This window comes from Halichoerus grypus, chromosome 3 (assembly GCF_964656455.1).
Source record: "Halichoerus grypus chromosome 3, mHalGry1.hap1.1, whole genome shotgun sequence".
NCBI lineage: Eukaryota > Metazoa > Chordata > Mammalia > Carnivora > Phocidae > Halichoerus > Halichoerus grypus.
The window spans coordinates 134,579,242-134,602,233 of record NC_135714.1 but is presented as its reverse complement, the minus strand read 5'-3'; the positions used below and the strand labels follow the sequence as shown (position 1 = coordinate 134,602,233).

The window sequence follows — 22,992 nt, the reverse complement described above, 5'->3', positions numbered from 1 at the left end:
CGAAGTATTCTTTTTTCCCGACAATCAGAAAGCGAATCTCCATGTCCTGGTAGCCCTCTTCTCTCTACTATATCTCCTCTAGCCAAAGTCACAGCCATGCCTTTGACTTCTCCGATGTGAATCAGATACCAATCTACTATGAGCCCCCCAAAATACAGGGGAGAGACATGGTTCTGTCTCTCACTAGATTTGAGAATGAGGAAAAACATTTTCCTCCCATCTCCAATGGCAGGGGGTATGGAAAATGCTACTGGGCTCCTGCAACGTTCTCCAAAGAATTTCTCCTATTTGGTCTCTTCAGTCTTAACCCATTAAGGCCATCAAGGCACCTATCATTTTGTTCTTGGCCTTTGGAGCTTCAGCCAAAACTGAGTCAGAAAGAATCCTACTTCAACTTCCTGATCTTCCTGATATACTAAGTTAACTTTTAACTGCTCTTAGTGGTCCTAAAAGAAAATGTAAGTAATTATAGATTATTTATTTAATTAATAAGGTAAATGTTAATATTTACTTAAAAATAAATGTAAGTAATTAAGATGCTCCTTAATATCAAATAATCAATTATGATTTCTATATTTTGGATTCTGGCAGGACATAAGCATAAATGACTTTCAAATACAGAAGGTGATTATGAATTGATATAGATAGGCAGACTTTTTGAAGTAGAGATTTAAGAATTTTTACACGAGCTAAGATTTGAGAATTATGAAATTATCAATTAGAATTTTAATAACTTGGCTTTCTAATTAAATAAAAGTGCTTTGTCCTAATTAATAGTTGAATCAACAATTGGTCATTTCCACAGAAGAGTTCAAAAAAACCTCTATTTCAAAAATACCACCTTTATTTTCATTTAATATGAAGAGTTTAGATTAATATGTAAAAGATAGCAGCAGTTCATGTCTTATAAATTCTATTTCTTCCCCTACAAGGTCACTTCCATCCATAAGAAAGCCTTAATTAATATTCCTGTTCAAGGGTTTTGTTTTTTTTTTCCTAAAATTTCACACACTATTGAAAGGTAATTTGTGCAATACGGCTTAGAAATGGGACTCCAAAGACAAACAAGTATATGGAAAGAAAACAAGATGTAAACTCATCTCTGGAACCCACAGAGAAGATCAATGAACCATAACCAGTTATCTACTGCATGGTACAGGAGTAGCAGTCAATTACAACCTATACGGGGCGTACAGATCCTGCATGGTTATGTAACGGAGACTTAAGAGAAATATAGGTGATGCCCTGCTATCTATCAGAAGATTTTGTTTTGGCATCTGTGTCCTAGCCCAGAATAAATGGCAAGGATAGTAGGTGCAATATGCTGAGACCAGATGAAGTCCCTTTTTATGTTTTCTAGGGTAATAGGACTTTTAAGCAAAACAATTGTTTCTCTAGTTTGCTTCTATCACTGTGAACCTCATAGAAAAGCTGGCAAAAAAAAAAAAGATAAAAATGCTATCCGAGGTAACATTTTCCACTTCTCTGTGAGTTTCTGCCATTGTGGAATCACTCCAGCAACTGTCCCCACTCTCCTGCATCACGAGCTTTCTCTCTCTACCAGAACCTTTTCACCACCTTACAAATATGCTTTATTATCCCCCATCTGTAAAAACCTTCCTCTTGACCCTACATTCCCTCTAACTATAGCTCATTACTACTCTGCTTCCTTTTACATCAAAATTCCTCAGAAGAATCTTAATACTTTCAACCCTCATTTCTTCGCTAATGCCTTTTAAATCCAGTGTAGCGAGATTTTGTAACCATCTATAGAAACAAGTCTTATCAAGGTCAATGATGTTGTCAAATGCAATGACCAATTCTCAATGCTCACCTCTCTTGAGCTAACAGCAGTACTTGACATTGTTGCTCCTTACCCACCTTCTTAAAAAGATTTTCTTAATTTGACTTCAGTTCTAAGTAAAAGACACGGTCTTCAATTCCAGTCTTACTCTCCCTAGCTGTTCCTTCCCATTCTCCTTTGCCTGTTGTTCTTTATTTCTTCAACTTCATCCCCAGTCATTTCTCAGATGTTACTTTCCTAAGTCACTTTCTAAGTGACCTCATCCACTTCATTAATTTACAACTCGCAAATTTATACCTCCAGACTGCACCATTCCCCGGAATTCCTGACTCTATATTCAAAGGCTTACTGGACATTTCCTCTTTAAGGTCTAATAGAGACCCCCAAATTAATATGATCAAGACCAAACTCCTGATTTTCCTTCACTTCTTATCTACTCTTAATGTAGTCTTTGATAGACCTCTCAGTAAATGAAAAAATTTCATGCTTTCTGTTGCTCAGACCCAAAACATGGGAATCACCTTTCCAATGACCTACAAGCTTTCTGACTCTTCCATCATCCACTCTGTTCTTGGTCTCCAGACTGTTGTTTGAACACACAAAGCCTGCCTCAGGACTTTGATATTTGGTGTCCCTTTCCCTGAATCATTGTTCTTCTAGAGATCTCCATGGCTTTCATCTTTACTTCTTTCAGCTCCTATTCAAATCTTACCTTATCAGATATTTTTGACCAACATGCATAAAATAGCAACCCCCTACACCCTCGATTCTCCTTATCCTGCTCTATTTTTCCCCGTAGCACTAATCACTACTTACCATGTTAAAAATTCATGTTTACATGTTCATGTTCTGTCTACCACTAGAATCAAACTTCCTGAGGGCAAGAACTTTGTTTTGGTCACAGCTTATCCCAGGCACCTAGGTCAGGGCCTGGCACAAACTAAATGCTTGATAAAGAGCAACTGAATAAACTAAATGATTAATGTTTAACACACGAAATGAGAAGTAGACAGTAGGTCCATTAAGGATCAGAAAGAGATTGTTTGCTCTAAGTTGAAAATTAGCATTAAGAATTGTGAAATAATACAAATGCACTCAAAATAGTAGTGATTTTGCCATTTATTTATTTATTTATTTATTTATTTATTTATTTATTTATTTTTAAAGATTTATTTGAGAGAGAGAGAGAAAGCACAAGTGGGAGAAAGAATCCCAAGCAGACTCCTTGTCAAGTGTGGAGCCTGACTCGGGGCTCGATCTCATGACCCTGAGACCAGGACCTGAGCCAAAACCAAGAGTCAGTCACTTAACTGACTGTGCCACCCAGGTGCCCCTGAGCCTTTTATTTAAAGCTACCTATGGGACTACTCCCTTCCATTCCAATGATAAGCCAGAACTGACTATACCTACCTAATTTTGATAAGCAAGAAGATGCACATTTCCAGAAATAACTTAGTCAATCCTTATCTTGGACATTTTAACTACAGATCCAAATGTCTATTTTACCTTTTTTATATAATTCTTATTCTAGACAACTCAATCTATATTAGTACTACCAAAGTTCTAATTCCTGATGCAATGCTAAATATCATTTTAGTCTAAAAATTTGAATTTTCTGAAACAAAAAAACATATCCAAACTTAAAAAAATGAATTATATTTTTGGTAATTACATATAATGTTTCTATGAATATTCTTGTACATATCTTTTGGTCAACATGTACACATTTCCACTGAGTATATACCTAGGAACAGAATGGCTGGGTGATAGGGAATATGAATTTTCAGGGTTTTTTTTTTAGACGCTGTCAAATTATTTACCTAGTGCTTATGCCAGTCTGAACTTTCACCAGAAGTATATGAGAGTTGTAGTTCATATTCTCGTAACACTTGGTATTTTCCTCTTTTTTTTTTTTTTAATTTTAGCCATTCTGGTGGATGTGTAATAGTATCCTGTTGTGATTTTAATTTGCATTTCCTTAATGACTAGTGAAAATGCTTATTGGCCTTGTGGCTATAGACTTTTAGTCATTTTCAGTTAGGTTGCCTGCCCTTTTCTTACTCATTTCCAGTATGTCCTCAATAAATGTCTTTATTGTTGTGTGTGTCTGTGTATTTGGAAACAACCCAAAGTCTCCACAGTAGACTAGAAAAATAAAGTGTAGTGATTCATATAACAGAATACCATGCAGCAATGACAGGGACTGAACATTGCAGATGAATCTCACAGATAAAATGAACAAAATAAGGCACTCATTAAAGATATTTACTGGATTATTCCATTTATATGCAGTTGAAAATTAGGTAAGTTTAATATACTGTATGGTAATCTTCAAGAAGGCAGTGAGTAATTGGAAGAGGACATGAAGTGGCTTCTAAGGTTTGAGTAATGTTCTGTCTCTAGATCTGAGTGCAGGTTACATGGTTAAATGTGAACTTATTAAGCTGTATACTTATGATTAGTGCATTTCTCTGTATTCATATTAGACTTCAGAATGTTTAAAATAATACACACAAAAACAACTTTTATGTTCAATTGTATGTGTGTGTGTATACACCCACATGGACAGACACAAACACCTGCATATATACATACATGAAAAGAGAGAGAGACAGACTGTAAGAGCAACTAAAAGATGATACTAGAATTACTGGTTAAAACTAAAAATCTCTAATATTCTATATGAAAGGGGGTAAATGCATGTGTCCAAATTTGTTACAGTCACTAAATGATAATTCCCTTTTTTATCTCCAAAGAATTGGGACTATGGCTTTTTATCTCTTGAAAGCAGAGCCAAAGAGAACTGTGTGTTTTACACTTGATTTCCTTTGTAGTTTGTAGATCTTATTGTATGAGTATATGGAGTTTGAAGAAAGAATGGATCATACACTGTTTCCTGACAATAGTAGCTCAGAATGACTTATTTACAAAACACTATTGGTAACTAACATCCAAACTGAAACCATTAATCAAACTAATGAGTAGTTTTTATGTGGTGGAACACACATCAATGAACAGGAAGGTTGTAAGACTGTGTGCTCAGAAACTGACATTCTGTTATTCAGACAGAACTTCAATGAGTTTCAAATCTCAGTAAAAGCCCACAAGTAAACCTAATGTGTTATTTGAAAAATGAAAAAAAAATATACAAAGGACAAGTGAAATCAAGATAAAGAAAAATGAGTTCTTATTGGTGAAAGTAACAACTAAATAAATACAAACCGGAAAGAAAGCTAATTAAAAAAAAAAAAAAAAAACTTGAACTAAGAATCAGAAGACCTAAGTTTTACTCCCAGCTCCTAGCCCATGGTGTGCCCTTAAGAAAGCCATTTGACCTTGGTTTTCTTACCTTCCAAATAAACAGGATGGACTATGATGTGCTGTATGAGCAAAAACTTGGCCTAAAATACCCACCTGGATTAGATAACTAGAATACTGTTAACCTAATGACCTTAAGAAAGCTCCATAAACATGCTCCACAACACAAACTTTTCGTATATAAAGGATGAATGACATTGCCTGCTATATAGATTCATTGTATTAAATGGGGTCATATGTCAGGCCGATGGTGTCCACCCTTGCATTGAGTGTGCCACAAATGTCATATTCACCCAAATCCGAGCATCCTGAATCTATGAAAAAGCTATGTCTAATCAAGTTACCCAGATATTTTCTCCATGACTAGTTTTTCTGCCTATAAAAATTAGCTTAAGTAATGATAGAATGAGACCAAGAATAATATAAAATATGTAAAATTCCTTTGAACCCCTTAAAAGGGTTCCGTAATACACAAACATAGGTAATCCACTTTGTAAAACTTACAGTTCAGAAAATACTTTCATATATAATTTCAAATTATACTCTCAGAGAAGCTCTGTGAAATAGGTAGAAATTATTATTTCCAATTTACAGATGAGAAAATTGAGGACTGGAGAGGCAAAACAATTGCTCATTCAAGGTCACAAATATATTGTGTTCTAGAACAGAACTAAGGTCTTCTGACTCAGGACAACATTGCTTCCACATGTTAAAATTCCAAATAATCTTTTCTCCCAATTACTGTGAGAAATTCATAAATCATATTGCTAATTCCTTCATTTTACAGATCAGGATTATTAAGATCCAAGGTGACATATCTGAGGACATACCATGAGTTAGTAACAAAGTGAACCCAATTCTTCTCTGGAACTTCAATCCAATTCTTCCTCTTTAATTCAACTAATTTCACTTCAAATTTGTCATTATTAATTACATTTCTTAATCATTTAATTGTGCATAGAGTAGGGCTTTCTTAGCTTAGGTGACTTTTGAGCTGGGGCTGGAGGGATAAGGAGGCATGTAACAGGTAAAAGGGAGAGGACAAGGGCAAATTTGAGAAGGTGGTTACAGTAGGAACAACAGTACAGACTCACAGGGGGATCTGGACCACCAAGATGTTCAGCAACCAAGAGCATGCTGGCAGTGGGAAGCAGAAGTGGAAAGAGAAAGGGGTGCCTGGGTGGCTCAGTCAGTTAAGCCTCTGACTCTTGATTTTGGCTCAGGTCATAATGTCAGGGTCCTGGGGTTGAGCCCCGCGTGGGGCTCCTCACTTGGCAGGGAGTCTGAGGGAGATTTTCTCTCTCCCTCTCTCTGCCCCTCCCTCTCACACACTCTCAAATAAATAAATATTTTAAAAAAGAGAGAGAAATAAATGATTGGATATACATTGAGCATCACAAATCTGTTGACACCATAAAACATTAGTTCTCAAAGTGTAGTCCACAAAGACCTGAAGGTACACAAGACCTCTTCTGGTGGTCCACAGAGTCAAAATTATTTTCATAAAAATAATAATAATTTAAAAATGTTATTTACTTTGTTTCAGAATACTGACATTTGCACTGATGGTATAGAAGCAATGGTGGATAAAACTGCCGGGGCACAAATCAAGAAAATAATATTAATGTGTACTAATAGTCATTGTGTTCTTTACTACTACATGCTAGCAGTAATTAAAGAAATAAATAATTTAAAAAATAGTGTTCATAAGTAATGTTTTTAAAGGAGCAGTAAAAAACATGCTAAGTTTATTGAATTTTGAAATTTAAATCCACATTGTCTTAATATTCTGTGTGAAAAAAATGATAAGTATCCATACAGCACTTCTGCTACACACCAAACTATGTTAACTGTTCCTATGAAAAGCACTCAGGCGACTAATGTTCTAGCTAAACTAGGTATTTTTATGGAACACCATTTTCATGGAACACCACAGAAAAACTGTGGTAATTTAGTCTTATTTAGCGAATAACTTTTTAACAGCGAATCAAGAGAGCTTGTAACTTCAACAATAACTACAAAGGGCATAACATCTGTTGCCAATAAAATAATGTAAATTTTCATACAAAAATTGGAATTTTAGGAAACTTAATATCATCACCATGACCTTGACAGCTTTCCAATATTTAACAGACTTTCCAATGAGATCAGAAGTGACATTAAATGGATGTGATTTTTTGATATTCTATAATGAAATGTGTTAACATCTGCAAAACCCAGCAAACCAATATTTTCCTAATGACCAATGCAGGATGTTATAAAATCATGTTTGGGCAAAAGAGCCATTCACTGTAGCTACAGTTAACAAGACTATACTGTATACATGAAAGTTGCTGAGAGAGTGAATCTTAAAAGTTCTCATCACAAGAAAAAAAGTGTGTAATTTTGTGAGGTTTGATGGATGTTAACTAAACTTATTGTAATCCATTCACCATATTTACATATATCAAATCATTTTGTTGTACACCTTGGATTAATACAATGTTATAGGTCAATTATACCTCAATAAAACTAGAAAAAAAAGCAGATATTAAATTGTTCAAAAAATGATTAAGACACTGAAAAAATGTGAATAGTAATAAAACTAAGAAAGTCTTAAAAAGTGTAAAACCAGTGGACTTTAGTGCAACAGAAAACAGAATGTTCACTAATCTGATTTCACAATCAGATTAGCTTTTAAATCTGCAACTAGCTTTTAAAAAATTATCACTTGTTAAATTTTGGCATGGCATTAAAGAAGAATATTCACAGTTATGCAAAGGCTATTAAAATACTTTTCCCTTTTCTAATTACATGTCTGTGTGAGGTCATATTTTCTTTACCTACTTCAATCAAAACAATATATCACAAGGCCAATATGAGAATTTAGCTATCTTCAGTCAAGCCAGCCTGAAACAGATATGCAGCAATGTAAAACAATAGTTACTCTCCCCACTATTTTTTATTTTTGAAAATATAGTTATTTTCATAAGAATTAAGTTGTTTATGTTAACATGGAATGAGTAGAGTTATTTTAAGTGATTTAATATTTTAAAAATTTGTCTCAATTTTACACAATTCACAGGGCTGTGAATTGTGTAAGACTGTTGAATCACAGACCTGTACCTCTGAAACAAATAATACATTATAATTTAAAAAAAAAAAAAGAAGAAGAAGATAGCAGGAAGGGAAAAATGAAGGGGGGAAATTGGAGGGGGAGACGAACCATGAGAGACTACGGACTCTGAGAAACAAACTGAGGGTTCTAGAGGGGAGGGGGGTGGAGGGATGGGTTAGCCTGGTGATGCATATTAAAGAGGGCACGTTCTGCATGGAGCACTGGGTGTTATACACAAACAATGAATCATGGAACACTACATCAAAAACTAATGATGTAATGTATGGTGATTAACATAACATAATAAAATAAAAAAAATTTGTCTCAATTTATAATAAGGTAATATTAGTAGATATAACTCACATAAACAAAAGCTCTTTGTGTCCTTAACAATGTTTCAGATTATAAAGGGGTGCCAAGACCAACCATATGAGAGCCACTGCCATGCAATATGAATAAAAGTGGAGAAGATAGGATGGAATTCAGGCATCTAGGTATGTAATTGCAATAACAGATTCAAGGTGAAATGATGAGAGCCTGGCAAAGACCATACTAGTGGAGATGGGGAGAAACAGCCAGATGCAAGAGTCATTTCTAAACAAGAATCAACAAGATAAGTAACTGATGAGATAATCAGGGAGATAGCTCATGGAAGAAAGATACTTCTGCCATTTCTCAGGAAAGGCTGAATACAAACCTGGGAAATACAGATGGAAGAGCTGGTTCATACATTAACTCTGAAGTCCAGTAGGATTTTGAAAATAATTATAGGGAACCCATAGGAGTAGTTACACCTAGGGATAAAGATGTGGGAATAGCCATAGATAAAGTAGAAATTACTCAGGGGAAAATTGATGAGTAAGAAGCTAAAAGGACCAAGAATGAATATCTGGTAAAACTCAGTATTTCAGGACAGAGAGAAAAGGAATATCAAGTGAAGATGGCTAATCAGTTGTAGTCAGAGAGGTAGAAAAATAGTTCCAGGAGGGGGTCAAGTGCTAGTAGCCAAAAGCTGGGTGGGTGGGGTAGGAAACTGTGTCAGGATGCAGCGGACAATCATTAGTTCTTATTAAGTAGTAGAAGGACTCAAAAGAAAGTCAGTAAATTTCCTTAAAAGGAAAAAAATATCTTTATCAAAAAGCACAATGGTGACAGGAGTTAATATCAACAGGAGAGTGAGTATTCAGAATATTAAGTGGTACATACTGTTTTATGTGTTACCACAATAATGTATGGCTTTCATAATTTAAAGAAATTCAAGGAAAGGAAAGGAAAGAAAAAAATAATGAATATCCCTGAGAAAGTATAGACCATTGTAGGCTATTAGTTTAAGACATATGGCAGTGAACACAGGGAAAAAAACAAAGTTAATGAAATAGGAATATAAAAACTATTATTTTTCAATTGAGAGACCCTTCAGTATTTTTGTAAGCCCTCAGAAAAAAAAGATCCAAAGAAAAAAAGCATATTGAAAACTTGGGAGAGCAAAGGTAATGTAATAAAGATAGGTGTCAGAAGAGGATGGAAGACAAAAGGAATCTCCTTTCCTGTTAAGTCAGAAGCAAAGGAGAAAAGAAAGGATAATGTTATAGGCAGCTTTAGCATGAAGACAGAGAGGCACTGGGGAAGTTTCTGCCCAATGACTTCTATTTTTTTTTTCTTTGAAGTGAAAGCTAAGACTGCATGCTAAGACTCAGGATAAAGGATGAAACAATTATTAGAAAAGTAGAGCCACTGAGGGCCAAGTAAAAGGATTATTGGAAACTTAGTGAAGACCCAGCCAAGACTAGATCACCACACAAAATAAATCAATACAGATTCTTAAAAACTGAAAACATCTACATCTGTAGAATTAAGCCAAAAATATTATAATCAAATGAATACAAAACTTCTGGATGATATTAAAGAGTGTTGCAGTTAGACCTCTGGATCATTTTGTCAGCCATGCCCACGGTATTACGGAGAGCTTTTATCGATGCAAAAGAACACTCATTACACATCCACTCATTAATCGGTTGGCCTTTTTATTAGGTTATTCTCAGGAATCAGAGTAGTAACCTTCCCTGAATAGTCATGAATTCATACTATTGTTCTCTTACAAGAGGACTAATAAAGGTCAGATGTTTCAAGTTACCCAACATATTCTATTAGTGATTTAATCAGTGTTTTGCTGTTATTCCAATCAGAGCTCTAGAAATATTATTTCATATTTACATCATCTCTCAGAGGAGCTATTTGTATGTACATAAATTTGAATAATTTGCTTCATGAATTCTAAGTGTATATTTCCATAAAATGTCTGTGGTAAAGGAACTCATTTATAAAAGGTTCTCTGCTTTCTGGAGCACAGCAGTGATGTGCCTCTTTTAGGTAATAGCACAAAGAGAACAGAGAAGACTTCTGCAAATATACTCTATTCTTTACTGTATTATTGTATTATTCATCTCCAAAAGGAAAAAAAAAGGTACATTTTTGTAAGTCAAATTCCTTAATTTGTGAAAAACTGGTAAACTAAGAATGCAAACAATTCACCTTCTGCATACATTATTCTACTTTGGGATTCAATTAAATGCGTACATTTTGATAAACCAAGTTTGAAATTTAGATCTCTTTGTAATTAACTTGGTCAAGAAACAGAATTTTGTGTATTCTTTTTCCATTGGTTTGGCTTGACTGGCTTTAAATCTGAAAGCAAAATAGTGACAAAAACAAAAATAATTAACCCTGAATATAAAGGTATCAAAAGAATCATAAATAAAACTTGATTAAGTCTTAAAAGATACAGCTGTCATAAATGAATGAATGAGTGAAATTAGACTACTGAGATCAAACTTCTCCCTTATACAAATGAGAAAATTGAGACACCCCCTAAAATTAGTGAATTATTGAAAGTCATAAAGCCAATTAGCAACAGTTCTAATTGAGATATAGCAGTGTTCTTTCTCCTATATTACCATGCCATCATGATTTAGCATACATACAAAGGGAACTTTAAACAATACGGGTTTAGAAGTATTACCTTTAATCACAGTCCCAGTGAGCCACTGACCAATCAAAAGATTTATTTGTTTTTTCTATATAGTCAGTCACCCATTTTATTCCATTTGATTTAGCAAGCATAAGTGAGGCTCTTAAGGAAAGAATTCTGAAGTAGGCAGAATATAAAATTGTATATGTGTGTGTATAATACGTGTTTGTGTGTGTATATATATATACACACACACACTCACATATATATATTAAATATACATGTGTGAATATATATATATATGTATATACACTTCAAGATTCTTTGCATAAGAGCCTCACTTAGGCATGCTAAATAAGTGTGTGTATATACATTTGTTATATATGGTTAGAGTTAACAATATATTGTGTTAACCATCCAAATAAATTATAAATATTTGAGATGAGATGGATGTATGTGTATATATATATATTAGATGAGATGTGTATATATACATGTATTGAGTTAATACATACATAATACAGTTCAACTAGAAAATAAAGATATCATATAAAGAGTATTAGTATTAATACAGAATTTATACCAACCATGATATTAATATTTTTTATATTAAACAGCCATCACATGCTATCAATTTATATTAACCTTATTCTCAACTGAAACTTCTAATTATTTTAAAACTTTCATAAGACAAGGTAATACCTGAGTCCTGAGGGACTAGTAAGACCTGCACAGATTATGCAGGAAGTTGTCATTCTACACATAAACATGTCTAAGCATAAGCAATGGCAGAGAAGTTTAGGAGCAAGGACAGATCAGCCTTTCTAAAATAAGAGGGTAGTTTCACATAAAGTTTGGGATGCAAATTAGAGAGGCCCTTGAAAATCAAAGTGAAGAGTTTACACTGGGACCCAACAGGCAGTAAGAAGACATTGTGGGTCTTGAACATAATATTAACAAGATGAAAATGGAAACAATATGCGAGATGAATGATAATGAACAGAAAAAACAGGGCAAATAATTAGAAAAATATCGATGAAAACTGCTCAAAATGATGGTAAGTGGAGATGCAATGAACATGACAGATATAGGAAATCATTCTAAGAGAAAGAAAGACAGGTTCCATTTAAGTTTCATGCCTGAGCAGCTAGAGTAATGAGGATGCCAGTTTCAAAACCTGGGAAAATTATTTGGAAAGGGAAAATCATTAATTCAGCTCATGGCAAAAGAAAAGCATGCCATTCAGCTGGGACTGTTCAATAGGTAATAAGAAAATATACAATCAAACATCAGTAAAATATTCAACCTAGATATATTATAGTAAGAATAATGTAGGCAATTTTCCATTGTATTCTTTTTTTTTTTTTTTTTTTTTTTTTTTTTAATTTTTTTAAGATTTTATTTATTTATTTATTTGACACAGAGAGAGAGACAGCTAGAGAGGGAATACAAGCAGGGGAAGCGGGAGAGGGAGAAGCAGGCTCCTGGCTGAGCAGGGAGCCCGATGCGGGGCTCGATCCCAAGACCCTGGGATCATGACCTGAGCCGAAGGCAGACGCTTAACCGCTGAGCCACCCAGGTGCCCCTCCATTGTATTCTTTACAGAGATTACCCATCCCCTTTTGCAATCAGCCTTTCATCTTTTGGCCAACACACTTATCTTGAACATTTCCCCTAGGAAGCAACAAAACTAAACTAAAATCAACCCACTCTATTAATCAATAGTAGGTAAGAAAATCTACCATATAAAATAAATATATCTTTGTCCTGTGTTAATAATAAGGGTTTAAAAACCTTCAGTAGTAGAATTTCATCTTGGACTTTCATGAATATTCATATTTTAAAAGTATCTCTTTCAAACCCAGAAAATATTTCTCTTTTCTGATCTAAACCAATAGGAGGAAATATGTCTCAAATAGTGATTGGGGGATGGTAGACATAAGTGATCCTATCAATGCTTGCTATAAATCATAAGGTATAGGTTTATAGATTTATATTTATGTGTGTATCATATATGAAACCAGAACATATTAAAATATACTTCCATGGGTGCCTGGGTGGCTCAGTCGGTAAAGCATCTGCCTTCAGCTCAGGTCACTATCCCAGGGTGCTGGGATCGAGTCCCGCATCGGGCTCCCTGCTCAGTGGGGAGTCTGCTTCTCCCTCTGCTGCTGCTCTCTCTTTCTCTCTGTCAAATAAATTCTACCACTGAGATAAAATTTTCAAATGATTCTATCTCATTCTATTGGATAATAGTAAGGCCATAATCAAATACAATATATTAGAATCAAAGAATCTTAAAAATCTGACAAATTGAAAAGACCATCTGGTCTAACCACCTACCCATGTTCCAATTTTCTATAAAATAGGTCTGCCAAATAATTACCCCTCAATACCAAGTGCCTACAGTTATACGGAACTCCACTACGTCCCTTCCCAGTCAATTATATTTAGGCAGAACTCTTATTAGAAAGTTCTTCCTGAGAGCTAAAAATATCCTACCCACAGCTTCTACTCATTAGTCCTGGTTTTCACTATTGGTGCCAGCAGCAAAGTCTAATTTTCTTATCTACATCATAGTTTTTCAACGATTTGAAAACAACTTTCAAATCTCTGTTTTTTCAGTCTCTCTAATATGACATGATTTTAATGATCTCAATTGTTCTTATTTCTCTCCCCTGAAAATACTGACTAGCACAATGCAGAAACCTCTCTAATCTTGAAATAGTATCATCCTATTAAGTGAAGTAATATACTTAACATAAGATTGGTAAAATAAAAATACTAGTTTAAGTAACTATATATACTCATTTATATCATATATATTATATACACGTAATACATATTTTATATATATTTAAATCATTACTGTATTACCTAATTTTTCCAAATGTTCTCTACCATACTGTTTCCTCCACCCTACACTTGCACAGATGATTTCTAGACAAAATTGTAATTTATACTTCCATCTATCTTTTTTAGTTTCAGCCCATCACTTTAACCCTTCAAGATCATAGTGGATCCTAATTCTGTCTCAGATATTCATTATATGTCCCCAAATGACATGATCCTCAGTTTGGATATGTGTTTCCTTTGTACGGTCTTATTTTAGTCATTGATAAAATGTTAAACATGATAAGGCCAAAATTTCACCAGGAAACATCATCCAGATTGGAAATGTTTCACTAATTACCCAGTTGTTAACTCATCTAGTTGTCCCTATGTTAAGACCATATTTCTAAATATGGTCCATAGGGACTATATAAGTTATTTTCAAGTTCCTTAACAAAATCCAAATATAATGACTTATAAGAGCCAAAGATCTTTAGATTTTTATTCACTCTTTAAACAAATTTTTATTGTATGTATACTTTGTGTCAGGCACTAAATTGATCTCATCTCTGGTGATTGAGTCAATAAGACGCTGCTCCCAAGGAGCTTACAATCTAGTGGGGAAAGCAGAAAATTACAATTGATGATTACCATACAGTATTATAAACATCATAGGCAATTAGGGAACTACGGAGGCACAGAGTACAATTATGTAAATCAAATTACCAGATTAGGAAAGGCTTCCCAAAGAAGATAACAAGGTTTGAGTTTGAGGTCATTATGGGACCGTCAGATTAAAATCTGGTTATTTGGGAGAGAAGTCTGGGCCAGGCATACAGACTTAAATGTGTTAAAAAGAAAACCATTGGGGCGCCTGGGTGGCTCAGTCGTTAAGCGTCTGCCTTCAGCTCAGGTCATGATCCCAGGGTCCTGGGATCGAGCCCCGCATCGGGCTCCCTGCTCCATGGGAAGCCTGCTTCTCCCTCTCACACTCCCCTTGCTTGTGTTCCCTCTCTCGCTGCCTCTCTCTCTGTCAAATAAATAAATAAAATCTTTAAAAAAAAAAAAAAATTTTTTAAAAAAAGAAAACCATTGGCCCAAAATGGTGTCACTTAAGGCAAGTCACCAAATACGGACCTAATACCTTACCCAACTGCATTTCAACCTACCCTAAAAATGTAGTCTTAAACTGGACAGTCAGGAATTTTCGGATCATCATCAATGAGGAATCTGTCACACGTGCCCTCTCCATCCCCCCAAAAATGAGGTAATCCACCTAATAAAATCCCTTGCCCTTCCCCTTAAGGAAAGGTAGCCTTGCCTGAAGCAATCCTTTCTTTTGCTAATAACCTCTTGCCACATTCTCCTTCCTATAAAAACCTTCCACTTTGTACAACTCCTCAGAGCATCTCTCTACTTGCTAGATGGAATGCTGCCCGATTTATGAACTGCTTAATAAAGCCAATTAAATCTTCAAATTTACTCAGTTGAATTTTGTTTTCTAGGAAGAGTCAACAGTGAAAGATGATATTTATAGCCATGGATTTGGACAAGACCACTGAGGTAGGAGTTAACTAAAGAAAAAAAGAAAGCACTGGAATTTCAGGTAAAGGGAAGAATACTCCCAAGGGGTGAAAGGTCAAGTGTGTATGAGACCTGACTCATATGTGTTGGGTTGGGAGAGGGGCTGGGATAGAAAGATACTGCTGGAGATGTCAGAGGTCAGTTCAGTAAGAGCTTTTTGTGTGGAGCCAAGAAATGTGGAGCCAAGAAATGAGCCAGAGGCCAATTCAGCAAGAGCTTTGTCTCTGGAGCCACAGAAAACTATGGAGGCCGTTGAAGGGCTCTAAGCATTGGAATTGCTTGCCTAGATTGAAGATTTAGAAAACATCCTCTGGGGTCAGTGTCCAATATGAACTGATGGAGGAAGACAAGAAGCAGGGAGACTAATAAAGAGTTCACCAAAATGGGTAGAGAGGAGTAATTAAAGCAGTGCCCACAGGGGAGTGAAAATGAAGGACATATTCTGGAGACGAGAAAGACTCTGAACTGAGAAGTCTTGGACACTAATGAATTTGAGATGTTTCAGTAGAAAGAGAAGGTCTAAGGAGATCCCCAGCATTTCAGTTGGCAAAAGAGGTAGTCGTATCATTTGCTGGATAAGGACACACTGCATCAGGAGTGGTGGGGAGGATTTCTGAACTCAGGTTTTGTCATTTTAAGTTGAGTTTGAGGTCAAAATAGGATAGCCAGGTAGAAAATATTGGATGTATGGATATGGCATTCTTCAAAGAACTCTGGGATGGACACAGAACCTTAGGAGTTAACAGTGAATAGATGGTAGTTACAGCCATAGATTTGGACAGAATCACTCAGGCAGACTATACATAATCAGAGGAGAGACCCAATAGATGAAGGTTAATGTTAAATTCAAGCTGTAAAATAAAAAGCTTACTGTATCCAAGGACTTTATCAATTTTTTTCTCATTTACAGTTTATTTCTTATATTTTAATATGTATGAAATTTCTAAAGTTTTTGAAAGGAAATTTATCAGATAGCTTGTCAATGTGGTACTACTGTTTCACTTATACATCAAAAAACAATAGCATAAATTTATGTTATAGGATCTCAAGACAACATGAGTTAAAAAATATATAGTAAAAGAGCCAGGAAAGTTTATGATACAATTCAAGCTCAACATCAAAATTAAACTCTAGAATGTTAAGGACCCCAAGTGTTTTATTTCTTCTACATTTTAAAACCTTTTTCTTCTTATTTACAAGTCTTGGTTGGGGGAGAGAATATTGTTACAACAGTAAAACAGGAAATTCTTGCTCACTTTTGCTACACTCACACATTAACTGCATGTGTATATACAACCTCATTGCTTCATCAACCCTATTCAAAAAGAAAAAAAACAATTTAAATAAATAAAAATATCACTGAACAAGATTTCACCATATTGAAGAGCATATGGTAGTCTGTACCTAAATTTCATAATCTCAAATACTCCTCTTAGTCAAAATATTTTATATTTTATACTTTATCAACTTATACAAGATGGACTAACTGGATCATTCTCTAAGAAACAAATGATATGCATATTCTTTCACAGCACATTATTATAGCTGAGATTCTTAATCTGGATGTTCAAAGAAATTTAGTATAATGGATCCAAACACAGCCAGAGAAAACTCTAGTCTTCTGAAGTTCATAATTCAAAATTCTTAATAAAATGCTCAAACAAAAAAAATATATATATAAATCTTATTCTCCAAGGCACACCTGCTTTTTAATAAGTCAGATTTTTAGAGGCATCACCATGGCAACTGTTAATAAAGTTTTGTCTAGTCTCATAATTATAATAAAATAAAATAAATAAAATAATTAAAATTTAAATGTCATGGTAGAAAATTTCAACAATAAAATTTCAGTTAATTACACAACCTATCTATAATACTGTGATATGGGCTTACCAAGTGTATGTTGGGCCTTCTATTTGCCAAAGAGAACCTTATTGTTTCATTCTTAATCTACTAGATTTAACTAAAAATCTGTCCTAAATAGCTATACACACTGGAAATATATAGCCAGTTTATATATAAGACAATTTAATAGCATAATTCTGAAAAGGGATAGAATGTCCTCTAAAGGACTCTCATAAGATATATGGTAGTTAGGGGCATTAGGGTGGCTCCATAGGTTAAGCATCTGACTCTTGGTTTCGGCTCAGGTCGTGATCTCATGGGTCGTGAGATCGAGCCCCATGTTGGGTCCCGCACTCAGTGGGTAGTCTGCTTGAAGATTCTCTCCCTCTGCCTCCCCCACTCTAAAATAAATAAATTAAAAAAAAAAAAAAAAAAAGATACGTGGTAGTTCTAAGGCTTGATGTTGCCATCTTCCAAACTCTTTGATTCATGACATTTGATTGGGGGGGGAGGGGAATGGGCAGGAGGTAGTGGAAAAAGAGTCCTATCAGCTTCACATATAGAGAAACCTGATCGATTGAAGTTGACCTGACTCCACACATAGAATCACCATGACTGTAACACATATGCAACAGTCTGTACCAATATGCCAACATTCATCAAGTAAAAGGTTAATATAAAAATATCTAAAACATGAGAATGTGTCTTTTCGCTCGGGAGGAGTAAAGCCTGACAATGTCCAGTTCCCTAACAGGCTTATCTCCTGGTTGTGACACAAAAACTCTGAACACTGAAGAGTAGTGATGGTTGCAGATGGTGATTATTCCTAAACCTGCCCCATCAGATACTTCATACCCAACTGGGCAGATGGCCAAGGAGGGACACATGAATATAACTCAGGGCCACCCTGTAATACACCCAGAAATCTGGCGCTGACAGCAGACTCTGCAGCACTGAAAAAAGTAGGACTAATAAACTTGAAAACCAAGAGATACTTCTAAATCGGGAGCTTTATTTAATGTTAGACTATATGTGCATCATGACACTCTCCAGACTTCCGGTGTCACATAGTCATACAGATATCCATCCCAAAATGCCAATTCTAATATCCTTTCTTAACAAAATAAACTTCCCAAAATGTTCCTTACTATCCCATACCAAATACCTACAAAACTGTAATAGTCTACCTTTAAATAATGTTGATGCTGAGATGTTACCTGTGATCAATATGGCATTTAAAACATATTAATTAAAAAATGACCTATAACAGGAAATTAATTTTTATTCCAGATCAATGCATATGTGATCTTATTACCTGAAAACACCTTACATTTGTGAAAGTTATTTACTTACATATTCTTCAATTGCTCTAACCATTAGGTATTATTAAGAATATGCTGTTATCCAGTAATATTAGCTCTTCCTATTAAAAAAAAAAAAAAAAAAAAGTCCAAACTACAAAAGGAGGAGTGGGTGATTCGGATTTAGATTTTGTTTTTACAAGTAACTTCAAATTTAGTGACATATTTTTTGAAAAATATCCTAATTTTCCAATCTAAGCCCTTTGCAGAAAAATATTAAAATAGAAAACTGATCTACTATGTGCATTTTCTTCTTCCATGCATCAATATAAATACACCTTAAAAATCATATTTTAGCTAATTTTTAAATTGATATTCATTTTTAGGAATATTTTTTAAAAACCATCTTTTTGAACTGCTAATTTGCTCAAAACATGGAATTTCAGTATCCAATTAGAGTTCCATATTTGGGGTACGAAAGAAATAGTAATGTTTTTTCTAATTTTGTAAAAGATGTATAGAAATTATGTAATCCCAAAGCATGAACAAAACTTTATAAAACTTTACCTTAAACACTAGGAATTAGCTATCACATTCTAAATCTCTCCTGTGAAACCAATGGGTACATATGAAAAGTTCTGCTGATATGCTTCAAACCACCTTACTTTGATAAAAAATGCAATAACATTTCTCCATATAATAATATAAGACATGAAGGACGTACGATGGGCATAGATACTGCTTCTTTTTCCCCTTCCCTTTCTTTGAAGACTTCTCTTTAGAATAAGCTTCTTCAACCCACAATGACATTAAAATAAAAAAGGCAATCGCCAATAAAAACTTCATCTTGAAAGTTAAATTTCAGGAGATCAATCTACAAGAAAGAACAAGAAAATGTTTACATAAAGTGATAACAATACAACTCTAAGGAGTATGACCATTACTACCCAATTGACAAGAGCATTTGTACATGAAATTCTCATTGCTCGAACCTATGTGGTTAGCCTTCATTATATATTTGTGATGTTTAGCAGTAAGGGTTAAATAGAATAATGGCTCATACAAAATACAATCCCAAGGAGGTATAAAAGTATGCAAAAGGTATAAAAAAGGTATGCAAAATTTCTGATTTTATAGCTACAGACAATTGTATATTGACATTGAATTGAATTGCACAATCTATCAATGTATGTTTAGAAAGCTACCTGCAAGGATGTTTAACACAGTTTTAAAATGGTTACCTTCTCCTTGTACATTTGGATTTTTTCTTTCTTTTTTCAATTTCTATATTTTTGAATTTTGCATGTATATTTTTTCAAAAATGATAAAGCTTTTCTAATGGAAAAGACAATTCGAACTTAAAGAATTGACAGAGATAAAGGAAAAAATTAGAATCAAAAGTTTCACACTTTAAATTCATTGTTTTTATTTATACCCATTTAATTTGCAAGTTACATTTTACCCAAAAAGGGTGCATATTGATTTAAGGTAGCTTGTTGGCTTTCCCACTTTCATGTTATTAACAGTTATCGTAGATGATTTTTGATTCCACAAATTCTAGGTAACATTAATATGAAAAAAAAAACAGCAAGTATGGTCAGACTCTTCCAAATAATCTTCTTAGTCCTATTTTAATAACATTTTCTATGCTCAAATGAGAATTATATTCTTGCCGGTCCGATGCATCCAAAAAAGAAAAAAAAAAAAAAAAAGAACTTTAATATTCTGGAATATTTAAGCCTCTTTTGCAGTCCTTCATTTCCAAACCATAAATTGTTTCTTCATCATTCTTTTCTGCAGACTAAGAGATCTATCAGATCCTTCAACATCCACTTAATTACTATCTCACCCTTATAATTTTGATTCTCTTATGTCATATTTTGCCCCTTCCTTTCTCCCAAGAATTCTTATTTTCTCCCATTTATCCTTTACAGCCCCTATGGCAAGCCAGAAGGCTTCTTCCCTGGCCCCCTCTACCGAGGACAACAGAGGGGACTTATCATGCCAAGAGCAACAACAGAAGGCTCTCCTCTGTCAACTTCCAGCATTGGACGCTCCCTTCCCCCATCCTACGGTGGCATCTGCTTCCAGACACCTCTGTCCACAGCAGCAGGTACTTCTCCCGCCTTCACATTCTTCCCCAGGAAAACAGGAGGACCATCCTAACGGTTTGAAGGGTCGAAGAGAAATTCAACCCTATGCTCCCTGTCTTCACCTCCAACCTTTCAAAGGGGACAGCTGCAATGACTGAAGGAGCTTCACAAATAAAACAACGTAAGGAGCCCTCCCCGCAAATCCTGCGTTCTCCCAATTTCTCCCAGCTCTCTGCAGCCCTCCATCCGGAGCGTATCTGCGGACTCCACCGCACCGGTGCATCCGTGACCCGGCTGCCGGGCGCCCCGCGCCCCTTTACCCGCGCAGGGCAGCGCTCGCCTCCTCCCCCTGCACGCCGCAGTGCTCCTCGCGCCTCCACCACCCCAGGCTTGACCTGGTCTTTCCGCAGAGCGTTAATTCCGCCGCCTCTCACAGCGGGTCCTCTCCTGCCCTCCACCCCCACCCCAGCCAAGAGCCCCCGACACTTACCCGAGGCGGCCCCGCCCGCAGCCACCAGGCGAGGACGCGGCGGCTCGGGGCCCAGACGGCGGTGGCTTCTGGGGGTGCGGCGGGGGCAGCTGCGTCCCCGCCGCCCGCGCCACCGCTGAGCTCGGCTGACGCGCCTGCTCGGGCCGCGGAGCCTGCGCCGTGGCGCGCTGCCGCCCGGGCGTCCGCAGCCGCGCTCGGGGCCCCTGCGGGAGCGCGGGCCGCGCTGCCGGGAGCCGGGGACGGCGGGCTGGCGGGACAGCGGGCGGGGGGAGGGAAAAGGTGTTCCGACCGAGCGTGGAAGGACGTCACAGCACCATCCCCTCCGGGCACTGGAGGGGTTTCTGTGAAATGTAGTCCCCCTGCAGGGGCCTAGAAATGACTGGCGCGAGGAAAGGGGGATAAGGACCGTTTTGGTACAGAAGGAAAAAAAAATACCTTTCAAGGAGCTGGAATTCGTTTAGGGTCAACTTTTGATTACTAGTAACAAAAACGGGAGAACAACAGATGACCTTCTTGGACCAGGGGACAACACACAGTTTCTATAATTTCATCATCAGACTCCTGATATCTAAATCTCTGAGTCTTACCAACAATTTCTAAAAGGCTGCCCTTTCTAAGTAAGCTTAAATTGGTCAAAATCACTGAAAACATATAATCCTGCAGGTAATGCTATTCTAACATTTGTTACATAATTAACTTGTGTCCAAAACTTGACCGTTTCAAAACCCTGGCCCTGCATTATCTCCTTTGGCCCTCACAACGTTCATTCCTAGGCAAGTTTTATGTCATCATTACTGTTTTGCGGATGAAGAAAGTGAAGCTCAAATATTTCAAGGGATTTATTTAGTGTTACATACCTTGAGTGGAATTTACCAGAAACTCAGTCTGATGTTTACACTTTTGAGTCAGATATGACCTTGGCCTTCTGGTAGTCAAGTGTTAGTTGTGCTTTTCTAGGAAAAAGCCTTCATTTGACAAGGCACCTTTGGGTGACAAACCTTTCCCATTACCTCTTGACGGTATAGCTAATTGACTTTTTTTTTATTATTAAGAAAGCATTGTCTCAGGGGCACTTGGGTGGCTCAGTTAACTGTGGTACTCTTGATTTTGGCTCAGGTCATGATCTCATGGTGGTGGGGTGGAGTCCTGTGTTGGGCTTCAGTCTCAGCAGAGAGTCTGCTTGAGATTCTCTCTCCTCACCCTCCTCCTCTGCTACTCTCCCTCTGCCCTTCACCCCACTTCTGTGGGCGCTCTCTCTCTGTCTCTCTCTCTAATAAATAAATCGTAAAAAAGAAAAAAAAAAAGAAAGCATTGTCTCAGGTGAGCACCACTTAGCATTGTATATTTGGACCTACTTCAACCCATATCTATGACAGGAAGGGAATATTTCCTATATATAACCATGTTCTATAAGCTTCACAAGATGTTCTGCTGCCTAAGGTTAGCATTTGATCATTATTTTATTTATTTATTTTTAAAGATTTTATTTATTTATTTATTTATTTGAGAGAAAGAATGAGATAGAGAGAGAGCATGAGAGGGGGGAGGGTCACAGGGAGAAGCAGACTCCCTACTGAGCAGGGAGCCTGATGCGGGACTCGATCCCAGGACTCCAGGATCATAACCTGAGCCGAAGGCAGTTGCTTAACCAACTGAGCCA

General features: G+C 36.2%; 1 protein-coding gene across 2 annotated transcripts in view; it reads right to left on the bottom strand.

Annotated features, from left to right (window-relative positions):
* The window catches only part of GLRB (glycine receptor beta), an 86,431-nt gene extending 64,952 nt beyond the window's left edge, over positions 1-21,479 (bottom strand). The window contains exons 1-2 of one of the 2 annotated variants that reach the window (XM_078069358.1): positions 21,333-21,479; positions 19,474-19,623 (exon numbers count right to left, since the gene is read on the bottom strand). In XM_078069358.1, coding sequence (XP_077925484.1) covers positions 19,474-19,595 — 122 coding nt within the window. In that variant the 5' untranslated portion in view covers positions 19,596-19,623; positions 21,333-21,479. Of the gene's footprint in view, positions 1-19,473; positions 19,624-21,332 lie in introns of those variants that run through there. The other variant, XM_036088958.2, reaches the window with a different exon arrangement.
* Positions 21,480-22,992: the final 1,513 nt, after the last annotated feature.